Source organism: Wasmannia auropunctata, unplaced genomic scaffold (genome assembly GCF_000956235.1).
Source record: "Wasmannia auropunctata unplaced genomic scaffold, wasmannia.A_1.0 LD336053.1, whole genome shotgun sequence".
Taxonomy (NCBI): Eukaryota; Metazoa; Arthropoda; class Insecta; order Hymenoptera; family Formicidae; genus Wasmannia; species Wasmannia auropunctata.
The window spans coordinates 2,023,369-2,044,423 of NW_012026837.1; the positions used below are offsets into that span (position 1 = coordinate 2,023,369).

General features: G+C 47.2%; 1 protein-coding gene across 2 annotated transcripts in view; it reads right to left on the reverse strand.

The window, feature by feature from the left end:
- The window catches only part of LOC105451018 (basic-leucine zipper transcription factor A), an 85,083-nt gene that overhangs the window by 16,871 nt on the left and 47,157 nt on the right, over nucleotides 1-21,055 (reverse strand). For both annotated transcript variants that reach the window (XM_011691196.1, XM_011691195.1), the window contains one exon: nucleotides 4,076-4,114. Coding sequence is in view for 1 of the 2 variants with exons in the window: in XM_011691195.1 (XP_011689497.1) it covers nucleotides 4,076-4,114 (39 nt within the window). In the remaining variant the exon portion in view is untranslated. The remainder of the gene's footprint in view (nucleotides 1-4,075; nucleotides 4,115-21,055) is intronic.

A 21,055-nucleotide genomic window follows, 5' to 3' on the forward strand; every position in this document is an offset into this window, starting at 1 on the left:
AGGAGGGAGAGAGAAAGAGAGACGCGGATGCGGAGACATCGACTGAAAAAAAAAACGTCGGCGTACAGGTGGTCGGCAGCGAAACGATCGGAGAGTACCGCTTAATGGGATTCAACGACCTCCGTACGCCCGTTCGGTCGGGAATCTAGGAGTATCGGCCTGTATCAACCTATATCGCCCGCTTGCCGATCCCGTCGGCACGTCAAGGCGCCTCTCTATTTACCCCCCGGATCGATCGCGTCCGCGTCTCGCCAATATTTGGAACGGACGAATATTAACTGTGAAAATGAGAATTTCCCTGTTTGTCGCGCGGCAGAGACAAATCGTCACGTAGCCGTTGATACAAAGCTCAGCTCGTGGTTAATTGTGTTATATCCAAAATTGCCGCTAAACAGACGCGAGTAAGATAACTGCTTAATCTTAACTTTATAATAAGTGGAATTTTACTTTAAATTTTCATTCAAGTATTAGACGCGACGGTATTCATAGATTTTGTTGAACGCGACAAAAGAAAAGGTAACACATATCCCGTCGAATATTCATTAACAAGTCAAAGTCAATTTCAAATTCAAAGAGGAAAGAAACCGGGCGGAAGTGCGCAACGTCTTTCTCTGTAAATCTCATGTCGATAGATATCGCGTTCGTTCCGAGCGAACGATTCGCCGGCTCCGGCTTATTTGCTCGCTTTTTCTAAGGACGATCCGCAAGCTCGATCGCCGGGCGAGTCGCGCGCAAAATCGGCGCTCGGCGGAAATCCCCGCGGAGGGAAACAAGATTTTTCGCGTCATAAATTCCTGCGGAAGGAGAGCGATCGAGGATCTTTCGCCTGTAGCGGTACCGTCCTTGCCCGATCGCCTCGAGCAACGCTGGCCCTGACGCGCGTTGGTAACTGTTCCCGTATCCTGTCCCGACTATTCCTAGCCGAGAGCGTCCGGTATGCCGCGCGAGCAAGCGAGCGTGCGACGCTCGAAATCGCACGCTGAAAATGGCGCGCCTCGACAATTATCGAATCGCCCGCCCGCGCGTTCGCATTGAACGCCATTTAATATTCATAAAGTTATTTATATATTCCCTTCATACAGCATTAATATATATATAAAAGAGACCAATCTAAGAACAGCGAAAGGAAGCATGTCATTGCTCGTGCCTGCGTGGTAGGCACGAGCTCTTTTCTCGAAATGTCAAAAATATTTATCGCGCGTGTATTTCCAAAAAATATTGGAAGTGAAGGTACGAGGTCCGTGATTGTAAGGAAAAAGGAATAATGCTCGATTCGAATCTAGCGCTGACAACGAAACGAATACACTCGCGCGGGCCGGCCTCGCGCGTTCGTGCGGCTATCCGCTCGTTCGGCACGTACGCGCTTGTTCGACACCGTCCGAACATTATACCCGAAGTATCCGCAACGGCGAAGTATCGCACGCCGCGGCTTTGGATTTACGAGTGTCAGCCGTGGCGCGCTAGGACAGCAAGATATTGGGAGGGGGATGGCTGCTGACGGTGGCATCGGGGTCGCGGGACGCCACCGCGGTACGAAAATAAAATCCGTCTCGCCGTTGCGCGGAGAGAAAGAGAGAGAGAATCCGTTGATCGCGCGCGCAGCCAAGATTTCGAGTCCCCGACCCGCGATGCTCCAGGACAGATATACGCGACTTTCGTAGATATAATATCAGCACTCTTATTTAACACTTTCTGGCGACCACACGCGCCTCTCCGATGAGGCCCAAATGTCATTCCGTATCGTGCAGCTCAGCGCGTATAATTTTCTATATAAACTCCTAAATATAATATAATATTTGAAAATTGGCACCGATAATCAAAAAATGTTATGACATCGAATGTCATAAACACCTGAAATACATTTCCGATCGAATGAAATGACGAGAGACCTATATGAATACACATAACACGTTCTGTTATTTTATATCTATATTTTTTAACGCGTTAATGTTTTATTTATAACGCCTTGTATATTACCAAATATAACTGGCAGAGCTTCACGGATTTTTCTTCAAAAAATCTGTTTCCGAATTAAGATTAACGCACTTTGTCAAACTCGATAGTCTGCATTTTATACAATTTGATTAAGAATTAGACGAATATGTCAATTAAATCTGAAAAGCTTTTGTTTCAAGAAACTTGACAGTATATTGAACGCGGCAAATATAGATATTTAACTGCAAATATAATATAAATATATAATATATATCAAACTTGATATATACGTCCTTTCACAATAATAACTAACAAACGGCTGTCGCGATGATAGAAGAGAGCCTGTGATAGACCTGTGTTTCCCCCCGTCAAGTTTACGCTCGAAAGTCTACAAATATATCAGCTCGCGGAGAGAGAGAAGTGCAGGCTAAATAATTTCTATTTTGCAAAAAGCACATGGGCACGACCGGACAAATTTGTCCGGTGTTTTACCGGGCGCGAAAGTTTCGCGGAACGGGAACGTGACAATTCGTCAACGTGATTTATAAATTCGTGCCGGCGAATACACCGCCTGGGTAGCCAGCGACCAGGAAAACTCCGCCCGAAATGATTGTAATGCGCGTTCTGCTAAGCGCGTGCGGATAAAAACTCTGTCGCAACACACGCAGAAGAGTTGGATAAAGATCCAGCATCTCGAATGTATAAGATATTAAAATTCCTGTGTGGAAAAAAAGTCGAAACGATCTGTGTGAGACTCCGCTCCTAGACTTCTTCGACGGCACAGCCGCGCTCAAGGCTATGTCGCAACGATGTGGTAGCGTCATCGATATCACCGTCCAGCTCAGCGGAGGAAGATACGAGCCAGCGGCAACAGCAGCAGCAGCAGCGGTGGTGGCGGCGGCAGCAGCGGTAAACGCGACGTGGACGATGTAGACGATGACGACGACGACGACGGCGGCGGCGGCGGCGACGGCAGCGACGACGAGGATCGGCTCCGCCGCTGTGTTACTGTTATTTTTAACCCGACGCCGACGCGCCGAGTCCGTAGTCTAAAACCGCGTCTAACCTCCCGCGTCCCTCCCTCCTCCTCTTCAACGTTCTTCCTCATCATGATTCTCCTTCTCTCTCTCTCTCTCTCTTCGGCTTCTTCCTCTTCGCTTTTCTCCTCCTACTCTTCTTCTTCTTCTTAGCCAAGACGATGGAAGGGTTCGCCAGGCGCGCATATTTCGAAGCCTATTTTCAAAGTGACTTTCTATTTCCAAAGTCACAGGACGTCGGTCGGACGTTCAGGGCGCTTCTCGAAGACGAGAATCGAGCTTAGAAAGCGCAACAGACTCGAAGTTCGCTTTTCCCAAACGCGTTGCGTTTCGAATTTGCTGTCAAGAAGTTTATCTTTCGAAATAAATTGTTATAATACGGCGATTTAATGTCATTGTTTAGAAATAATTTTAGATTATAGATTCAAGTATTTCTGTATTTTACAGAAATAGATATTATAATTCTCGATTTTAATTATAATTTAATTATTGGCTGATACCGACGAAGAATTGATAATTTTGAAAAAAATGCAAGGGTATAAAATATGAATATTGCATATCGCGTTGATTTGCTTTGCGATTGTCTTAAATTAATCCATGGAACAATCGATGCGATCAATTTCTATAATCAATGGATAATGGCGCCTATAGTCGGGATTATCGCTTGCAGTATATGGAGCCAAAACGAAAATGATTGCGCGGTAGATGGAAATTGCGAAGAACAAGTCCTTCCAAATTGCACTTTATATTACAAGGGGAAGTGGAAATATCTCGCGGTATATTTGGAAAATTCACTACGAATCGACCGGCCTGATGTACTCTTGTTTCCGGTCATTAGCTTTCCATTTGCCGCGCGCACATTCAGGGCTACCGGCGTCACGCGTGACACAAAAGACAATACAATAGACATGGTCTTTTATTGGAATGTCCCAAATCCATTACATCTCCTATTATTGCACACTTTTTTCAATTTTACTCGCAAGAAAATTTCATTAGTATGAATTTCAGAACAAAACTTGTAAGTTCAATAAATAAGAAATGTAAGATTTGTACATTTCAATAAATAAAAAAGTTTACGTAATTATGTGATAAAATTCGCTTACCTTTAGGCCCAAAACATCTTCCCTTTCATTAGTTTTATGCTGAAAACAGAAAGAAAAAATATATTTAATTCACTTAATCAATTTGATCAGGTTTAATTTTTAAATTACTACTTTCTACGTCATTATAAAGGTTTTACTGTTATATATCACGACCATAATAAATAACGGGTTACATTTACAAAGTGTAACTTATAATAGTAAGATTAAAAGATATATAGAAATAGATAACGATTCATAAGTTCATCTTTAATGAGAATAAACGCGGCGTCTATTGCTTTCTCCGCGAATGCGGTCACAGCTGTTGCTATTGTTTGTCGTGGAACATTTTTTCGAGAAATTCTCCAGAATCAGAGAATAGATCAGCGCTAAAAAAAATCGAAACAATTCTGACGCGGCGCGCCTGGCGCGAAGTTAATGACGGTCGATAATGCCCGTCAAATGCCTGTAATACCGATAGCCAGGCCACGGATAGCGGCACACACAAAAGCAGCAGGATAGAGTTTAGCCGAGAAACGCTCGAGCCGTATGCTCGTCGCGGGAAAATCCGTTTGAAGAGCCAGTTTTCCCGCCAGTCGAGTCAGCAACGTCGCGCGGCGCGGCGGCGAGAGGCGTCGAGAGAAAGAACGAGTCGGTCTGCTAGGCGCGAGGCGTCGGGCAGGAGGAACGGCGCGGGAGGGAAAGGAACGGGCGGCCAAGGAGAGACGGAGAGAGGCGACGGAGAAGAAAAAGAGAGAACAAGAACGAAAGAGAGAGAGAGAGAGAGAGAGAGAGAGAGAGAACCTCGAAACGTGACAACGCCGCGCTAATGCGTTGTAGACTCGGTTCCGTGCTGATACCCACGCTCCGAGGCCTCGCCTCGCCTCACCTCGCTTCGTCTCGCCTCGCCTCGCCTCGGCTCGCTTCAGCTCGTCTTGCCTCGTCTCGCCGCGCCATGCCTTGCCATGCCATGCCTTGCCTTGCCTTGCCTTGCCTCGCCTCGGCGGGAAGCCGCCGTTGCCTCGGCGTAGAACGAAATATTTCTACCGGCGAGACTTTCTACTCGGCAAGAAGAACCCGAGGGTTGTGCCGAGGCGCGACCGGGTTTCGACAATGCCAACCAGGGTGGTAGGATTTCGCGCGCTTCCTCTTAATTCTGTCAGGAATGCACCGTGGGTGTGCGACGTGCGTTATCCCCACGGTGTAAGATTCTAGTTTACGGAAATGGCACGAAAAAAAAAAACCGAGATGTACCGTTAATACATGACGTTCGCCGACGCTTTCGCGAGTCATATGGCGCTCAATTTGTACGGGAGGGGCGCGGAGGCGGGAGGAGAGGAAGATTTTGAATTAAAGGCAGAGCACATTTAATGCTACTCCCCTCTGACAGAAACAGTTTTACAATTTCGCTACGTGCAAAAGTCAAGCTTCGACTTCAATTACAATCGTAACGCTTTTAGACGAGGCAGCGCGGTATAAAATATTAAAGCGTAACTGAACCCTTCGTACATTATATACAGCGTGTAACGTGTAGCAATGGTATATTATGTATACGCGACGCGCGCGCGCACGCGCGCGCGTGTGTGTGTGTCGTGTGTGTATGTGTGGCGGCGCATCGTTTGGCTTCCGACCAAATATACGCTCGATCGATCGCACCTACCGATCCGTAGCGAGCTCTCTCGCTGCCGCCGCGCGCGCTCTGCGAGAGAGCTAAACGCGGACGGAACGGATAACACGGGGGGCTTTCGAAAACGCTGCGTTCGATCGCCCGCGCGTTGTTTTATACGTCGGGCTAGTGCCGCACAACGGCCGGCAAGAGAGAGAATCGAGTGCGGAGCAAGCGGGCGCGCGCGCGCGCGCGCGCCGATCGAATTTTGCAGTTTCGCCGGGACGCGCATGTCCGACGCGGCGCAACGCCGGCAAGCGGCGTTTATGTGTAGAAAATATTCGCGGTTGAAATTCGAAAGGTAGCTCTAGCTCGCGAGCAGCGTTTCTTCGACCGACGACGTTCGGTCGGAGCAACTTTCTAGTTTAGCTGACGTGCATGTAGCGAGAAGCGTACGCGCGTCTCTCCTCTGTATGTGTACGTGTCTATGTGGTGTGCGTCTGTGTATGTGTGCACGCACTTACGGTCGCGCAGGAACGTGTGTGCGTGCATGCGGGCATTATACACACACGCGCGTTAGCGTATCTCTCTCTTTCTTTTTCTCTTCTTCTTCGCTCGCGCGCTTACTTCTATCTCCCTTTCTCGTTCTCTTAGTCTCTCTCTTTCTCTTTTTCTTCTTCTCGTTCTCTCTGTCTGCCCTCCTCCGACGGTCATGTGGAGGAAAACTGGTTTCAAGAGAATAGAGCAACTGCGCCTTACCAGCAACAGCCACGAAGAACGAAAGCTCCGACACCCTCGCGCATGAGTTTAACATCGTATCCATATATGTTACCGATGAGCCGCGTTTGTCGGAATAGGGGTATAAATCGGTAAAACTTTGACGCGTATAATTGTCGGGACGAGGTAAAATTTTAAATTACGCAAAAGTACGACCATCGATTATCTCGAGAATTATTATAATTTCTTTATAATAATTTATGGATTCCTCGATCAATTCGAAATTTATCTACCTTCAACGAAATTTTCATATAGAGTCAATATTAACAGAAGAGACTTTATGGAATTGTAATATCAAAATAAAATCCGGAAAATAAAGAGATCTCGGAATGTTGCTTGATTTAAAATTGTTGGACGTATCGACACTTCGCGGTAACATTAAATTAATTTAAGTTTCCTATTCCAAATATAGGATAGCTAAGTGTGTCGATTATTCCCGAAAGGAAAATTTGTCCGATTCCGTAAGGATCTATCGAAACGTGACTTTTTCGTAAAAAGTAACTGTTCATCCACTCGGGCGTAGCTCGAGATAGATATACCGTGCGAGAGAAATGTTCGATGATATTCTCCAGTGTGCAGCGCGTTATGTAAAATGCGAGTTTTGTAATGCTACAGGAGGAACAAAGTTTTCACAATTACGACACCGAAATGGGTTTAACGCGGACGGTGGATGGACGATGACCCTGTTTTCCCACTTCCAACCCTCTCCGCCCGTTTGTTACTACAAGGCGAATAATTCGTGGGGAATTTATCTTTCGGAGTTGCGGAATCTTAATATCTATATTTCCGAGATTATCCGCGTCTCGCGTGCGCGAGTCGACAGCCTCCGTCAAGGATCGTTGTCGCGGTTGGGAGCGCGGATCGAATTAAAAAAAGCATGCGTGAATGATGACCTCGAGATCTTTAACGCAATGCGCTGCTTTATCGGTGGAGTCTCGTTACAGGTAGCAGGCATCTAATCTTGTAATTTCGCCTGGTCTTTTTTCCACTCGAGGCGCACCCGTTTTCTCTTTACCCTCCGTCTCTATCTCGCTCTCCGCGCTCATTCCCCTCTCTCCACATCTCCTACTTACTCGACGTCCTACGTATATGTATATATACACATATATAAATAGGTATATATACAATTTATATGTATATATATTGTATATATGTAAGTATAAAATATATATATTTTATATATTTTATATATATAAAAAAAATATATATATATATACATACATATATACCAGTGACGTGCGCGAAACCCCTCCGCAATATACGTATCCTCGTCTGACTTCGGGATAGTTTTACCCTCGCGAGTGGGCAACGGGTTGATTGCACTGGCGGCTCCGCATTTGCCGGCTATCTTCCTCTAGCACGCGCTCTCTCGCTCTCCGCTCTGTTCTCGCTCGCTCCGTTCATCACCCACTCCCCTCTCGATATCACATTGCCGTCTCTCTCTCTCCCATCCACCGTCGAGCCCATCGCTCGCTCTTTCATTTCCCCTCTCTCTCTTTCTCTGTCTCTCTCACCCTCTCCCCATTCCCTCTTTCTTTCTCGTTCGCTCCTTCTCCCACCGACTCGTGCGATCAACTCGCTTCCCTCTCTCTCGCGCGCGCTTCGTCCTTTTTCTCTGTCGGTCGTCCTTTCGGTCTCTCTATTTCTGTCACCGTCTCCCTCTCCGCCCCCCCTTTCTCGTTCCCTCGTTCTCTCGCGTTGCCTGACGAGCGCGAGCGAAGGGATGGAGAACGAATAGGGGTTTCCGTGGTAACGCCCCATGCACGAGTAATGCCTTCCCTCCTTGTCCGACTACGCGCACGACGTCCTTCTCCCGCTATCGCGCTTCCCTTCCCCGTTCGCCGCCGCTCCGCGGCCGTCGCTCGCCAGCAGCGAACACAGTGCGCGCACACCGCGTTGTTCCTCTCCTCACCGCGCGTCCACCCGCTCGCCCACGCTCCCCACTACGCGCGCTTCTGCGTACAGGCTGCTCCACACACTATCGTCGAAAAGCTTTTGCCGAGTCGGATGAGCGGGCGAGCGAACGGAATTCTCTCCTGCGAAGCGAAATTACGCGATCACGGCGCAAAGCGTCAGTCCGAAAACTCCGCGGCTCATTCGAGTCGAATGTAAATCTGCCATCGTGAAATTGGAGTATGGCGCTTTGCTCATCGATCATTATCATACATTTGCAAACTTACAATAATTGGAACAATTGGAAATCGCTGGAAATTCAAAATTGTTTAAAAAAAAATTAGTGTTATCAGCCGGTAGACATTTGGCGATTTGTAAGGAAAACGAGAACGTTTCCTGAATCGGACCGTAGAATGCTCCGCGCCCAGTTTCCATCCAGCGTATAGATTTTCTCCATCTCGTCCGAGGAGGAGTACAGTTAGGAGAAGTTTAGTCTTATGGTTTTTTGAAAAATGCACTTTTTTGAAATTGCCGTAGCGAGGAGATAGGTCGGCGAGAGACTATACGGAGGCGTGGAGAAGCAAGAGAAGGGGATATAGTTGGAAGAGCGGTGGTGGGACGGGAGGATGGGGAAGTGCGCGGTGGTAAATGCGCAGGTGTATGGGAAAAGTCGCTTACGCCCGTAGTAGAACCGGGGCAAAACGAATCCCGTTGAAGAGCAGCTATGGAAAATTTGCAAATTCGTGCCGGCGCGATGATGAACGTCTACCTAGCGAAAATAATTTCGTGCGGCACAAAAACATGGAAGAGAGCTAGAGAGAGGGAGGAAGGGAGGGAGGGAGAGAGAGAGATGTACTTATTACGTAAAAAGAAACCGATTCCGAAACGTCGTGTGCTTCAGCAACATCGACCTTAGGTTTAGGGGGTACATTAAACCTGACCTTTTATATCAGCATTATATCAGAACCGCGCGTGATATTTTCTTGGAATTCTAATGAACGCCGTTATTACTGAAACGTTATTTTGCTCGGACGTACACACGCGCGGAGGTAGAGAACCGTGTTCCATTTCGCGTTGGCGGTTATTTTAAGGGAACGTTAGAAATAAATTCTGTACCACCGCTAGTAATATTACGTTAAAAGTTTTCATATGATTCCACCCATGATATAGCGTCCGGAATTTAATCAACGTTATTGAACGTCATTTCGCCTAATATATAAGCATAAAAATGAACTATGACTCATTAATGTCGGAATTACCGTTACGTAACAATGTCGTTGCAACAAAGTAAAGATAGAAAAATCTATTCTTTTATTCTCGATATTATGTCAGAAAGATAACAAGATACGTTACATACTTTTCCAGACTTCAGATCCACATTACTGAATATCGCTCACTAAAACTTGCATGCATAAAAGCGAATTCTGTAGCAGTCCGTCTATCGTGTCTTATACATCTATCAAGTTTAATCATTAGATGTTAAAAATCCCCCGTATATCACTGTCGGCAATTACTCTTGGAAGAAGAAACTATCAGATGGATACACCTTGATCATCCGCACATTTCTCTCGCCATCCCCCGCGGGAATATTTAGGCAGGAAAGACCGGTGATCCTCGTCTGGAGGACCCACGGCGTAACGTAACGCGCGGCTATCCAACGGGTAATTATTATTACCGGTTCGAGGTTCGTGTCGGCAATTAGAGACGGCCACCTCTAGCCACCGCGGAGACCAACAACAGTAAGCGCCATTAAGCAAATAACCGCGGGATTGTTACTCGTTAGTTGGCAGTTTCAGCCGACCGTAGGCGTTCTCTCTCGCGTAACCCCTCGTCACTCTGCCGTTGAGTCTTCTTGCGCGTCCTCCCTTCCCCCCTCCTCCCCCTGCAACATCCACCCCCGCAATCACGCGTCTTCATTTCTTTCACTCACGTACACGCATCCTTCTTCATCTTCTCGGTTTGCCTTCTATCTCTCTCCATTTCATCCCGGCGCGGCGCGCAAACGAGAGAGTTGATGATAACGTTCGCCGTTGACGCGCGCGCGGAGGAAAAAAAAATAAAGTGAGCTTTCCGAATAACGAGTTACAGTGACGCGCCCGCGAATGCGAGAGATCGCGAGCTTATTCTCGCGGTTACGCTTCCGTGTTGTTCTTCGGCTCGGCGCACACTCGAGAGTTTTGTCCCCCGAGAGAGCGACAGTTACGAGTTAGCGGACACATGAATGCGAGTAATTATTGATGGGTATTCGGTCGAGAGAGAACTTTATTCTGCGGCAACAACTTTTAATAGTGGATGTTGTCAGTGGGAACATACTCGATAAAGACCGAGGTCAGTAGATGGTCCCTTCAAAAGTCAGAGCTTTCGACAGCGACTCTCGATAGCAAGTGTCATGGGTTTTGAAGATGATTACCAACAGCATCAAAAAATGTTGAATTTTATTCTTCGAAAATCGCTCTCGAAAGAAAAGATCTCGATGTCATAGAGATTTAATAAGATCCAGAATGGCTGATGAGTACAGAATATACAAGTTTTACTATCCGAGGATGACTGCTCGGAGTGAAATTTTCAAGTCTACACCCTAATTAAGGAAGCCCCAATTTCCAAGGATTATTTCCTTTCCGAGGAGTTCTCTCGAACCAGCTCGGCATACGTATTTATCGCCGAGGGAGAACATCGTCGAGTCGAACTATGCGGATCGTATTAAGCCGTGGGCCAAGTCGGAACCAATGAACGGGCGAAGGTTTTGTCAGACGACGGTGTGCACTTGCTCAAATATACGACTGTCTCTCTCGCTTGATGAAGAAGACGCCGCGCCGTGTTCCGTTTCGCGGAGAACTGGAAACGTCGAATGCTCTCGGCGCACCTTTCTCGAGCGACCGACACTTGAATTTCTCGCGTCTACGCTTACGTTTTCAAGATCGAGTTAATGCAATCGCGTCGTGGATGAAAGATGCGTAGACTTTACGTGCGATCCATCACGATCATTATGACTATTACGACCATTATGCGTGAAACGAAACAGTTATACGTACATACAATATGAATGAAACATATCGTGATGTCTTCAAATACAGCTTGTCCGAAGATAATTACATGACAATGACAACTATCGCGATAAATTCCTCTCCATTTAGATATTTAATACGGATTATCGAAAAAATGTGTACAATCCTATTTTTCATTATAGCTTTCAATAATATAATAATTAATGGGAATCGGTACCATGTGCAATGTGTGCTGTTGAAAGTTCAGAATGGAAATTATTGTCGAGGAGAATTTATGTTCATTCAATGAGCGAACATTCAAACTGAAATTTAATTCAACTAAAACATACTGGAAACAATCTACGTAAAACGTAACGATATTGTTAGAAGCCGTTCATCCGTAAGTTACATTATCTTATGTTAACCAAGTCATGTTACAACAGTTGAGAGCTAACTCTAAAACATTGGTATATTCTTCATTAATATTTTGAGCAAAGTTTACATCATCTGCTAACGATTCCCTTTATACGTAATTTACTTGTTTTCACGTTGTCTATCTCTCGCGCAATTCGCTGTTAAAAATCTAAGAATGGAAAATGTCGTGCTGAATAATTATGTCCGCGGGCAAGCAGATCGCCATTCGAGTTTACGCGCGTTCGATGACCGAACGAAAATGTCGCTAAATGAAAATTGACGTAACGCGCGCGCACGAGGCGAAACCGTCGTCGTCGCGTCATCGTCGTCGAAACGAAGCGGCCGATCGTCTCTCCGTGAGGCTGCGCGTGTTACGTGTGTCGCCGCTCGGAAAGAGCCCCGAAATTCGGCGGGGCGTCGGTAATGGCATAAACTGTATACCTCGTGTTCAGCGACTTCTCTCGCGCGCGCGATATATCCAGCTCATTCTGAGATACAGCTGTGTACGGGAGAGAGCCGCGGGTATACGAGCGCCGCGCGTATATACCGCCACGTCCATGTACGTAGATATACATAACGATACGTACCTATATACGCGCCATAGTTTAGCGCGGCGTGTATAAGGGTTAGGGGCGTGGTGGTAGTAGTGGTAGTGATAGTGGCGACGATGGTGGTAGTAGCGCCGATGTGGTAAAGGTGTGTATGTGTGGGCGCGCGCGCAATACCGGGTACGGGGATAAACGGGGGAAGGAGGGTGAGATGAAGCGAGGCGGTCGGGGGATGGGGGTGGGAAAGGGGAAAGGGGAGGGGGACCGAGGGGGTGGCGGTAGGTGACACGGGGGAATGACGGGGCGCTGAGGGTGGGTAGGGTGGAATCGGGGGATAGCGGCCGTTCGATAGCGGGCGCACGTGGCCGCGCTTCCCGGAGCCGCCGTCGTGGCGCCAACGTCCTATTAACCCTCCACCCAGCCGATCCGCGCTCTCGCGAGCGCGCACCTACGCGGGGCACATACACAGACGCGTTTGCCACCCTCGCACCCGCGATACGGCGCCCACCGATACGCCCTACCACCGCCACCACATGGCCGCAGGACCACCACCGGTCGAGAATTTCCAGCGTCGATTCGCGCAGGCGCCTAACTTACTTAAAGGACACTGACTCCTCCGCGCCGTAGCGCCCTGATGGGATCCTCTCTCTTTCTTTCCCTTTTTTGCACTCTCCTTCCATCTCTCTCTCCCCCTCTCTCTCTCTCTCTCTCTCGCCCTCGCTCCACCTCGATACTTTTCGGAGGAGGTCGTTGAAAATAACGGCTGGCACTCGCGCGCGCGCGAGAGAGAGGCGATATATTAAAACTTCGCTGGTCCGCGCGCAATCAATTTTCGTTAGCGCGAATATCTAAAATCCATGGATACTCGTGTACTCGGGCGATAGACAAGGCCGATCGAGATCTTTTATTATGGAATACTTTCGTGATTTTCAAGAGGATCTTATTACGATCAAATGATGTAACGTGAAATTATATAGCCGCGGTATAGAAATCGCCCCTTTGAGCAGATAGTACTATATTTACATGATAATAAATGTTGAGCATATTCAACGCGCGTATATTCTTTTATCATCCTCAAAATTTCCGAAGGCACTTAATGTCGGTGCTCTTTTGTGAATTGATACACCCTCTATAACGATCCCAATGATAGGGCTCTCTACCGATTGCCGCACCAAGTTGGGTGATATGATCTTCTTGAGCAACAGACCGGGGGGGGAGGGGGGAGGGGGTTTAGATAAATGGGCACGATCGGGATTATCCGCGATCGTGAGGTAGCGCTCACGCGATTGAATCGTCATCGCGACCATAGAATAAAAAGAGGAGGGTGAAGCGACACCCGAGAGTAACGCGTTGGCGAGTGGTCGAAACTAAACTAGAGCTTATCGTGCTACGATGCTATCGACTAACTTGGAGATTTATTCCACGGGAGAATCTATCTATCAGAAAATGATATGTCGAAAAATGGGCAATTATTCATATATTTTTTATATAATTACACTTGTGACATATTCACGAATTATTTGCTTTGTCATTTTTGTTAATTCATCATTGCGGTACCTCATAGTATTGTCAGTCTGCTGTCAATAGCTTTTCGAGGGAATACGTATTAATATTCGCCGTTTCCGGTACCGTCGGTCGTTCAAATTTAAATATCCCAGACCGAGATACGCGCTCTAATCTGCCCAACGTACCGTTTACACTCGTTGTAGACGATGTTACATGCCGTCGTTGAATTGTGCTTACCGGATGACGCATCTCTAAAATAAGCCGGGACTACGTAATAGAAAAAAAAGAGGCGCGATCTAGCCGCGAGAGCCTCGCGGCTACGGGCTCGCATCCTGCTTAACGTAACGTTATCCTGTTGACAAACGTATATAATCCATGATGCAAATCGTAATTCGGGCGCCAGAAGTTGTGACACTACGTTGCGCTATATTTGCGACCGGTGCGTTTTCTCGGGAGACGAGAGAATCAAGTGAAACGCATCGAGAAGAGCTCGATGAAGAGCATAAGCAGTGAAAGAAATTTGTCTGCTTATTTTTTCCAAGATTTTTTGTAAATATAAAATTATTTTTATTACATCACCTGAACTGTGCATTAGAAAATTTAAGATTCAGTAATAACAACAAGATGTATAATAAAATTTTCATGATCTAGCATAATCCTAGATTAAATTTTTTTTCTGAAAACCTAGAAAATAGAATTAAGCTCTTAAAAAAATACGGTTTGTACGTTAGTCAGTATAACTAGAATTAGACTGCTTATTTTTTTACGTTGAATCTGCTAAACAGACAAGAAACGTATACCGTCAATCGCAGAGGGTGGGGGAGGGAAGGAAATCAGCAACAGTTCGAGGACGTGGCTGTATTATTTCGAATGATCGAACAAATTCCTTCGTCGGGACGAGACAGAGAATCGTCCCGTTCTAATTCGAAGCGGGATTCCTCGCGACCGAGTATAAAATTATACTCGAGCGGGGGCGAATGGCGATCTCGGTTGCGATCGACGAACGGCGACGGCGGTGGCGACCTAGCCTCGCGCGATACCCCAAGCTCTCCCGCAGGATCAATGCGGACTATCAACCCTCGGTGCTATCGAGCGAGCGAGCGGAGCCGCGACGGTGACGGCGTAGCACGCGTCGATCGCCGGCTATGCCGCCGCGCCGCGGCGAACGTATCCCGTTCGCGAGGACGAGTACTGGCGAGTGCGTCACCGGTGCACCCGAGAAATCGCGCGCGATCGCAGGAGCATGTTGCGCCTCGATCTCGTTAAACACAATGTTGCCAAACGTTAACGTGCCGACCGCAGTCGGTCGATGAAATGCGAAATGTTAGAGAAATCTGCCGACGTTAGGGAAAACGAAAAAATGCCGCTTTAGAATAAAACAAACTTGTAATGTACTTTTGCGTTTCTCTCCACTTCCTCTTTCTCTTTGTAGAAAGAAAATTTATCTTTTATCCGAACGTAGCGTTTTATATCATGAATATTTACTGACCGGAGAGAAGTTCGATTGCGTAATTGCCTTTTACTCGCGACTGAAAGCTCCTGCGCGCGCCAAGATATTGCTTCTGGTACCCCGTCACCTTCCCCGAACAGTTACGTCGGCTCGCGATAATTCGATATTATCGAAGCATCGATACGCGCCGTTTTTCGATATATATCTCTTTCGCGCGCCGATATCTCACTTCCTTCAATCTATCTAGCCAATATCAAAGACCTTCGGTACCGCACCTGTGCGGCGTCGATGCCAAAACGTACTTGGCACTAAAACGGAGTATTAAAATGAACAAAAATACTCTGAATAATATCGATCCCGGCGAGTATCCGAAGCGAGATACGCATACGGTATACGGTCGCGCAAAAAAACGCGGTAGAAGGAAGCCACGAGTCGGCGCGATTAAGTTGACGAAGAAATATGTACACGCGTGTGCGCGAAAAGGGGGGAAGGAAGGCCGCCGCGAAGAAGCGCGCACGCCGCAAAAACACGTTGCTTGCGTGCGCGACGCGGCACGGTCGCTAGGCGAGGCGAGGCGAGGCGAGGCGAGGCGAAGCGGGACGGAGTCGGGACGGGGCGAAGCGAGACAAGGAGAGGTAAGGCAAAACGAGGAAGCGAGGCGCTTTCGCGCGAGCGAGGACATAGCCGCGCGTGACGTCGACGCCGCGCGGCGCGGCGCGACGCAGTGTATGTGAACGCGAAAGGTGTATCGCGGCGTGCTGCCACCTGCATGAGAGCGCGCGACTCATCGCACGTGGTTGGCCTTTCGCACGCAATAAAACGCGAGTCGCGTGTGCGTTGCGAAGGGCCCCCTCATCGTAGAATAAAAAAAAAAGACGATGATAAAATGATGTTACAGAATTTTAATGGTAGTTCTAGAGAAGAAGGCGGTAACGTGGACGAAAGCTACTTAATTGCAAACATACTGGCAACGTCTAAAATAAATATATCTAATATCACATTTTTAGAGAATGTCAGATATGCACAGTATCTGGCAAATTAAGTTCAACATAATCCGATATATAAAAATCTTTCAATTTTTCAAGACGAGTACGGCTCATGACTTATACGACCATTGAATTTATGGTCATTTAAAATCGAAATTTTATTCGTCAAAATCTCGGTGTCATTCCTGCCGAGAGTCGCTTTTAAATAAACGAAAAAAGGTCGCTGGAATAACAATTAATTGGGAAGAGACAGCATTCTCGCGCAACGTTGTTCCCACCGCAGCAGGTGGAAAGAGCGGAGGAGGCGCGTTCACCGGCGCGGATCATCGTCTCGCGCGAGGACCATCTCGTGAGGGTACTTATTGCTGAATGAGAGTGCCGATATCTGCCTCGTCCCGCGGAGTGGCCGCTTTTTACCGTCGTCGTCGCGCGCACGTTGCCGACTCCCGTTTGCATACGATAAGCACTCGTCGTTTCCCCCACTACGTTCCTCCCGCGCGTTTAGACGCGCTTCGCTATCTCCAAAGGGAGCCCGCCTGTGTATGCACTTGGCAAAAGAGCGGTGCCACCTGTGTGTAGGCGCGTGAATTTATAGCTCGTGGGAATGTCGCGAAGGGAGAAAGGGAGGAGCGGACCGCGAGAAAAAGACGGAGAGATAGACGGCCCCGGGGGGGAACGGGGCAGGGCAGGGCAGGGATAGGCGCGGGGGAGATGTGGGGCGCGAGGGATGACCCGGACCACGTGGCGATCTATTTGTCACGCGAGAGCGGTCACTTCTATCGCGTTAAGTTTGGTTAGGCAATCGATGGATCTTGGCGACGCGACTTGAACCCGGCGCCTCTCGCGAGACTGAAATACTATAACCGCGCGAATGCGAAAGATGATATTTCGCGGATTGGACGAGTATTTCGCGTGCGTCTCGAAAAACTGGAGACGATGAGCCGCGAGAGATCTCCCGATGTTCGTCAGTTTATAGAAAAGCTGTGCGAACATTTTTTGGATTGACGCTCTTACGTTAGATCGTTCTAACGAAATTACGTAGCCTCCTATCTCGTGAAATCGTTGCCTTGAATTAAATTCCTCTAAATTGGAGTTCTCGTTAAAGATTGATCAATGACAAAAAAAAATATCTTATTCGCCTGCTTCAAGTTTTATTCGGAGTTCGTTAACTTTTAACGTTAGATAAATCTATAATTAAATCTCGGTTAAAATTGCGCTAAAAGAGAAGATCGATCCTGATTTCATCAGAGGACTATCCTCTGCTTCTCTCCCGGTTTTCTCTGTAATACCCGAACACACCCGAGTACTAGTACACCGAGTGCTCGAATGATGTGTCTAGTACAGTCACCGAGCATACGTGGTACCATGTTGCTCTCTTGGTGGCCTTGAAGTAAGTATCATCGCATACTGAGGCTCAAGGTAAAGGAGGTAGGGGGCATAGGCCTGAGATCGGTTATCTCGGAGTCACACCCTCCGTATCCTTCTCTCTTTCTATCTGTCTAGCAGCCCTTTCCCGTCGTCCCTTCCTGCTTCATTCTATTTCTACGTTCCGTCTTTTTGCCACCCCCGGTGTGCTCTACCGCCCCCGCCACCCTATCCTTTTCCTTCAATCTCCCTCCCTTCCTATAGCTCGTTTTTCCTCCGTTCTCCCCACTGCGCTGGCCTCTTTCCCCGTGGTATATACATATATATACTATATACACATATATATCACTATCCTGCCGCATCCTCCTCTCGCTCCCACCACGCCAGCTCGTTTGATTCCGGTTCGATGGAATGCTATACGATCTTAGGAAGCGAAGGGAGGACAGAGCCGACGGGGAGAAGCGAGAAGAGAGAATAGGGGAAGACGGCGAAGGAAGAGAGAGAAAAAGAGGGAAAGAGAGAGCGTGGCGGAAGAGAGGTAGAGGGAGGAAAGGGAGACACGGAGTCGACGAGGAGGAAAGGCGAGAGGGGGAAGACGGAGGGAGTGACGAGCAAAACAAGGTGGGGGAAAGGAGAGCGGGAGTGGGGGAGTGTTGGAGGAGAGGACGAGGGATTGCGTACATGTACCTTCGGTACTCTAGGCGCACACAGTTGATATACATACAACGTTGATCGTTAAAAGAGGATTTCCATTACCGGGTCAGTGCCGGACGGAGGAACGACGAGGAAGAACGGCTCTGACCGCCGCGTCGCTCTGTCGCGTCACCGCTCGCGCAATCGCGAGTTAGCGATTAATCGGGGGAACGCCAGTCGTCAAAAGCGCCCGAAATTGCCGCGAGCGGCATCCCCTTGTAACCCTTTGCATGTAGATGACGTAAAAATTATATAATATTTAAGATGATAAAAATCTCGTTATCACGCATAAACGATATAGTTGCAATGTGACCTGTCATGTTAGATTACTTTTTATGTCGCAACTGATTTAAGTCTCGCTTCTTTTCGTCACAAATTTCCGGCGTAAAGGTCACGACGTCAAACTATTTCAGACGCGAGAGCTTAATGTATTACGTGTCTGCCCACTTGACTAGCCCTAAATCATATGGTTTTGAGTCGTCCTAAACTGATAGCATAATCCTGTCTTAAAGGGAGCATTTCTGTCAATAGATAGTCATCGTCCGGTTGTGTGAACGATTTACAGGATTTGTGTACAGCTTACGAACTAGATATACTCCGATCGCATCACCGGCGCTAATAATAAACGTACGAATCGATATTGATACTCAGTATCTGTCCGGGATTTGCTTAACAATGTTTTTGCCAAATAACAAACTTGAAATAATTTCCAAGTACCTGCTGCCGTATAAATTCCTCCGTATACCGTATAAATATATTTAATAAGCGAAACATTTTTAATGAAAATACAACGACGATAAAATTTTGCAAAAATTTGGGTATATACTCTACCGTTATTTTTGTCCATTTTGTGATACGATTTTTCGACATTCTTCATAATTATCTGTTTTTGCGGGGCAGCTATACGGATTGTATACGCTTTTCGTCATGTTCACTTTTCGATTCATTATGCATCCATCATTTTGCGACATAGTTGCGTGGTCTTCCGCAAAAGCGGCATACAAGAGATGGTTATAGCAGTGCCATATAGTACAATGTCCATAAAGAGAGCATAGATATGTAAAATGTACAATATAACATAAATATTCATCCCCCGATGAAAACATCGGTAAAAAAAAAAAAACAATATTTTAATCAATCATACTAGAGATATTAAAAAAATAGAACGTTGAAAATACAAGGCTTAAACTTTCGGTAAAACATCAAAATAGGCACGAAATTTCTTTCATCATATGCCGAAATTAGATCAACGCGAGACACCCCGCTAACATATTCGTTCAGATCCCCTAAAGCTGCATGCGAATTGATGATTAACGGAAATGTGATTTCTTAATTTGTCGAATGTTAGAGGAGCCAGTTATAGCGGCGGAAACGGATCCGTGTTGACACATTGGCCGAACTCCGAGTCAAATGAGTCTCGCCGAGGCGATGAGGAAACATCGGAGCCCATCGGCGCGCGCGTTGCCGCCGTTGATGTGTCACCGTACGGCACAGTGCTCCAACTAGTGTTCGCAAGTGTCCGTGACACTCGTCGTCGGAATCTGCCACCTCGCGCGCACGGGGAGAGAATACACGCATATCCGTGAAGGTATAGGCGCCACGCGGCTCGACGAGCGGCGCGGCGCGGCGAGGCGCGGTACGGTGCAATGCGGTGCGGAGCGACGCGGCGACGGCTCCTTCAAACGGCGCTATCCACGTGGTTCCTAAACGCCCCTCCCTTCGTGTTTACGATCCCTTCTACGGCCCGCCCGCCCGCCGCTCGCCGCACCGTCGCATACCCAGCCCCTCTTTTTACCGATAGGGAAGGTAAACAGCCGTCGAGTGTCACCTGTTATTACTCGTACGCAAATAGGCTTCATTCATGGTCAACCGTCGTGCACGCGCGTACGCGCGCCGCGCTCTAATCCGGAAACGTTTGTGTTACGGAGCAACTACGGCGCCTCAGGTGCGTGTCTTCTTTCTGATACAAACTATACAGAGTATTGTAACTTTTTGCCTACTTTTATTCGCGATCCGACGGAACGCATAGAAATATATATCGGTATGTATTTCTCCTTTTATGAACCTGATAGTGAGAGAGATAATCTTTTATTAAAATTAAAAAAAATTATTTAGCTTATACTTAAATATTTTAATTAAATTTTATATCCATCTTAATTCCAATAACTCCATATTATTGTATGAATTACGTTAAGTCATATATATTTCTTTGCGTTACTTTTGACTCGTATGCTCGAATAAAAAATCAAATAAGTAAAGCGATAAAAAACCTAATAGCATCATTAAATTTCCCATTTAAATTTTATGCGACAAGAAACAACAAAAAAGCAGAAATATTAGAAAAAGTAGTATCACGTAAAATATAATGATTGTAATAAAGGATCGTATATTCATAATACTTTCATAGCAATGTTAATGACAGATTACGTTCTTCAATTTCTTGCTATGTGGGTTTCGGCTCCGAATGAGAGATGCACGTCCGGCGGACGTGAATCTCTGCGCGAACCTCGCCGGCAACCGAGTCGAAACCGACTGAGCCGCGGAATAGAAGCAGCGGCGGCGACTACACGACGACAACAAAGTGCATCGCTCGTTGCACCGCGAGCGAGAGCGCCGCGGGGAAGAGAGATTGCTGCGAGGGAGCGAGAAAGAGGAAGAAGCGAGGCGAGACGGGGTGAGACGTACAACGAGGTGAATCTCCAGTGCGGTCGAAAGGGATGGATGCGGAAAGGCATGAGGGGCAGCATAGGGCACGGGGGAGGGAGCGGAGAACACGATGACG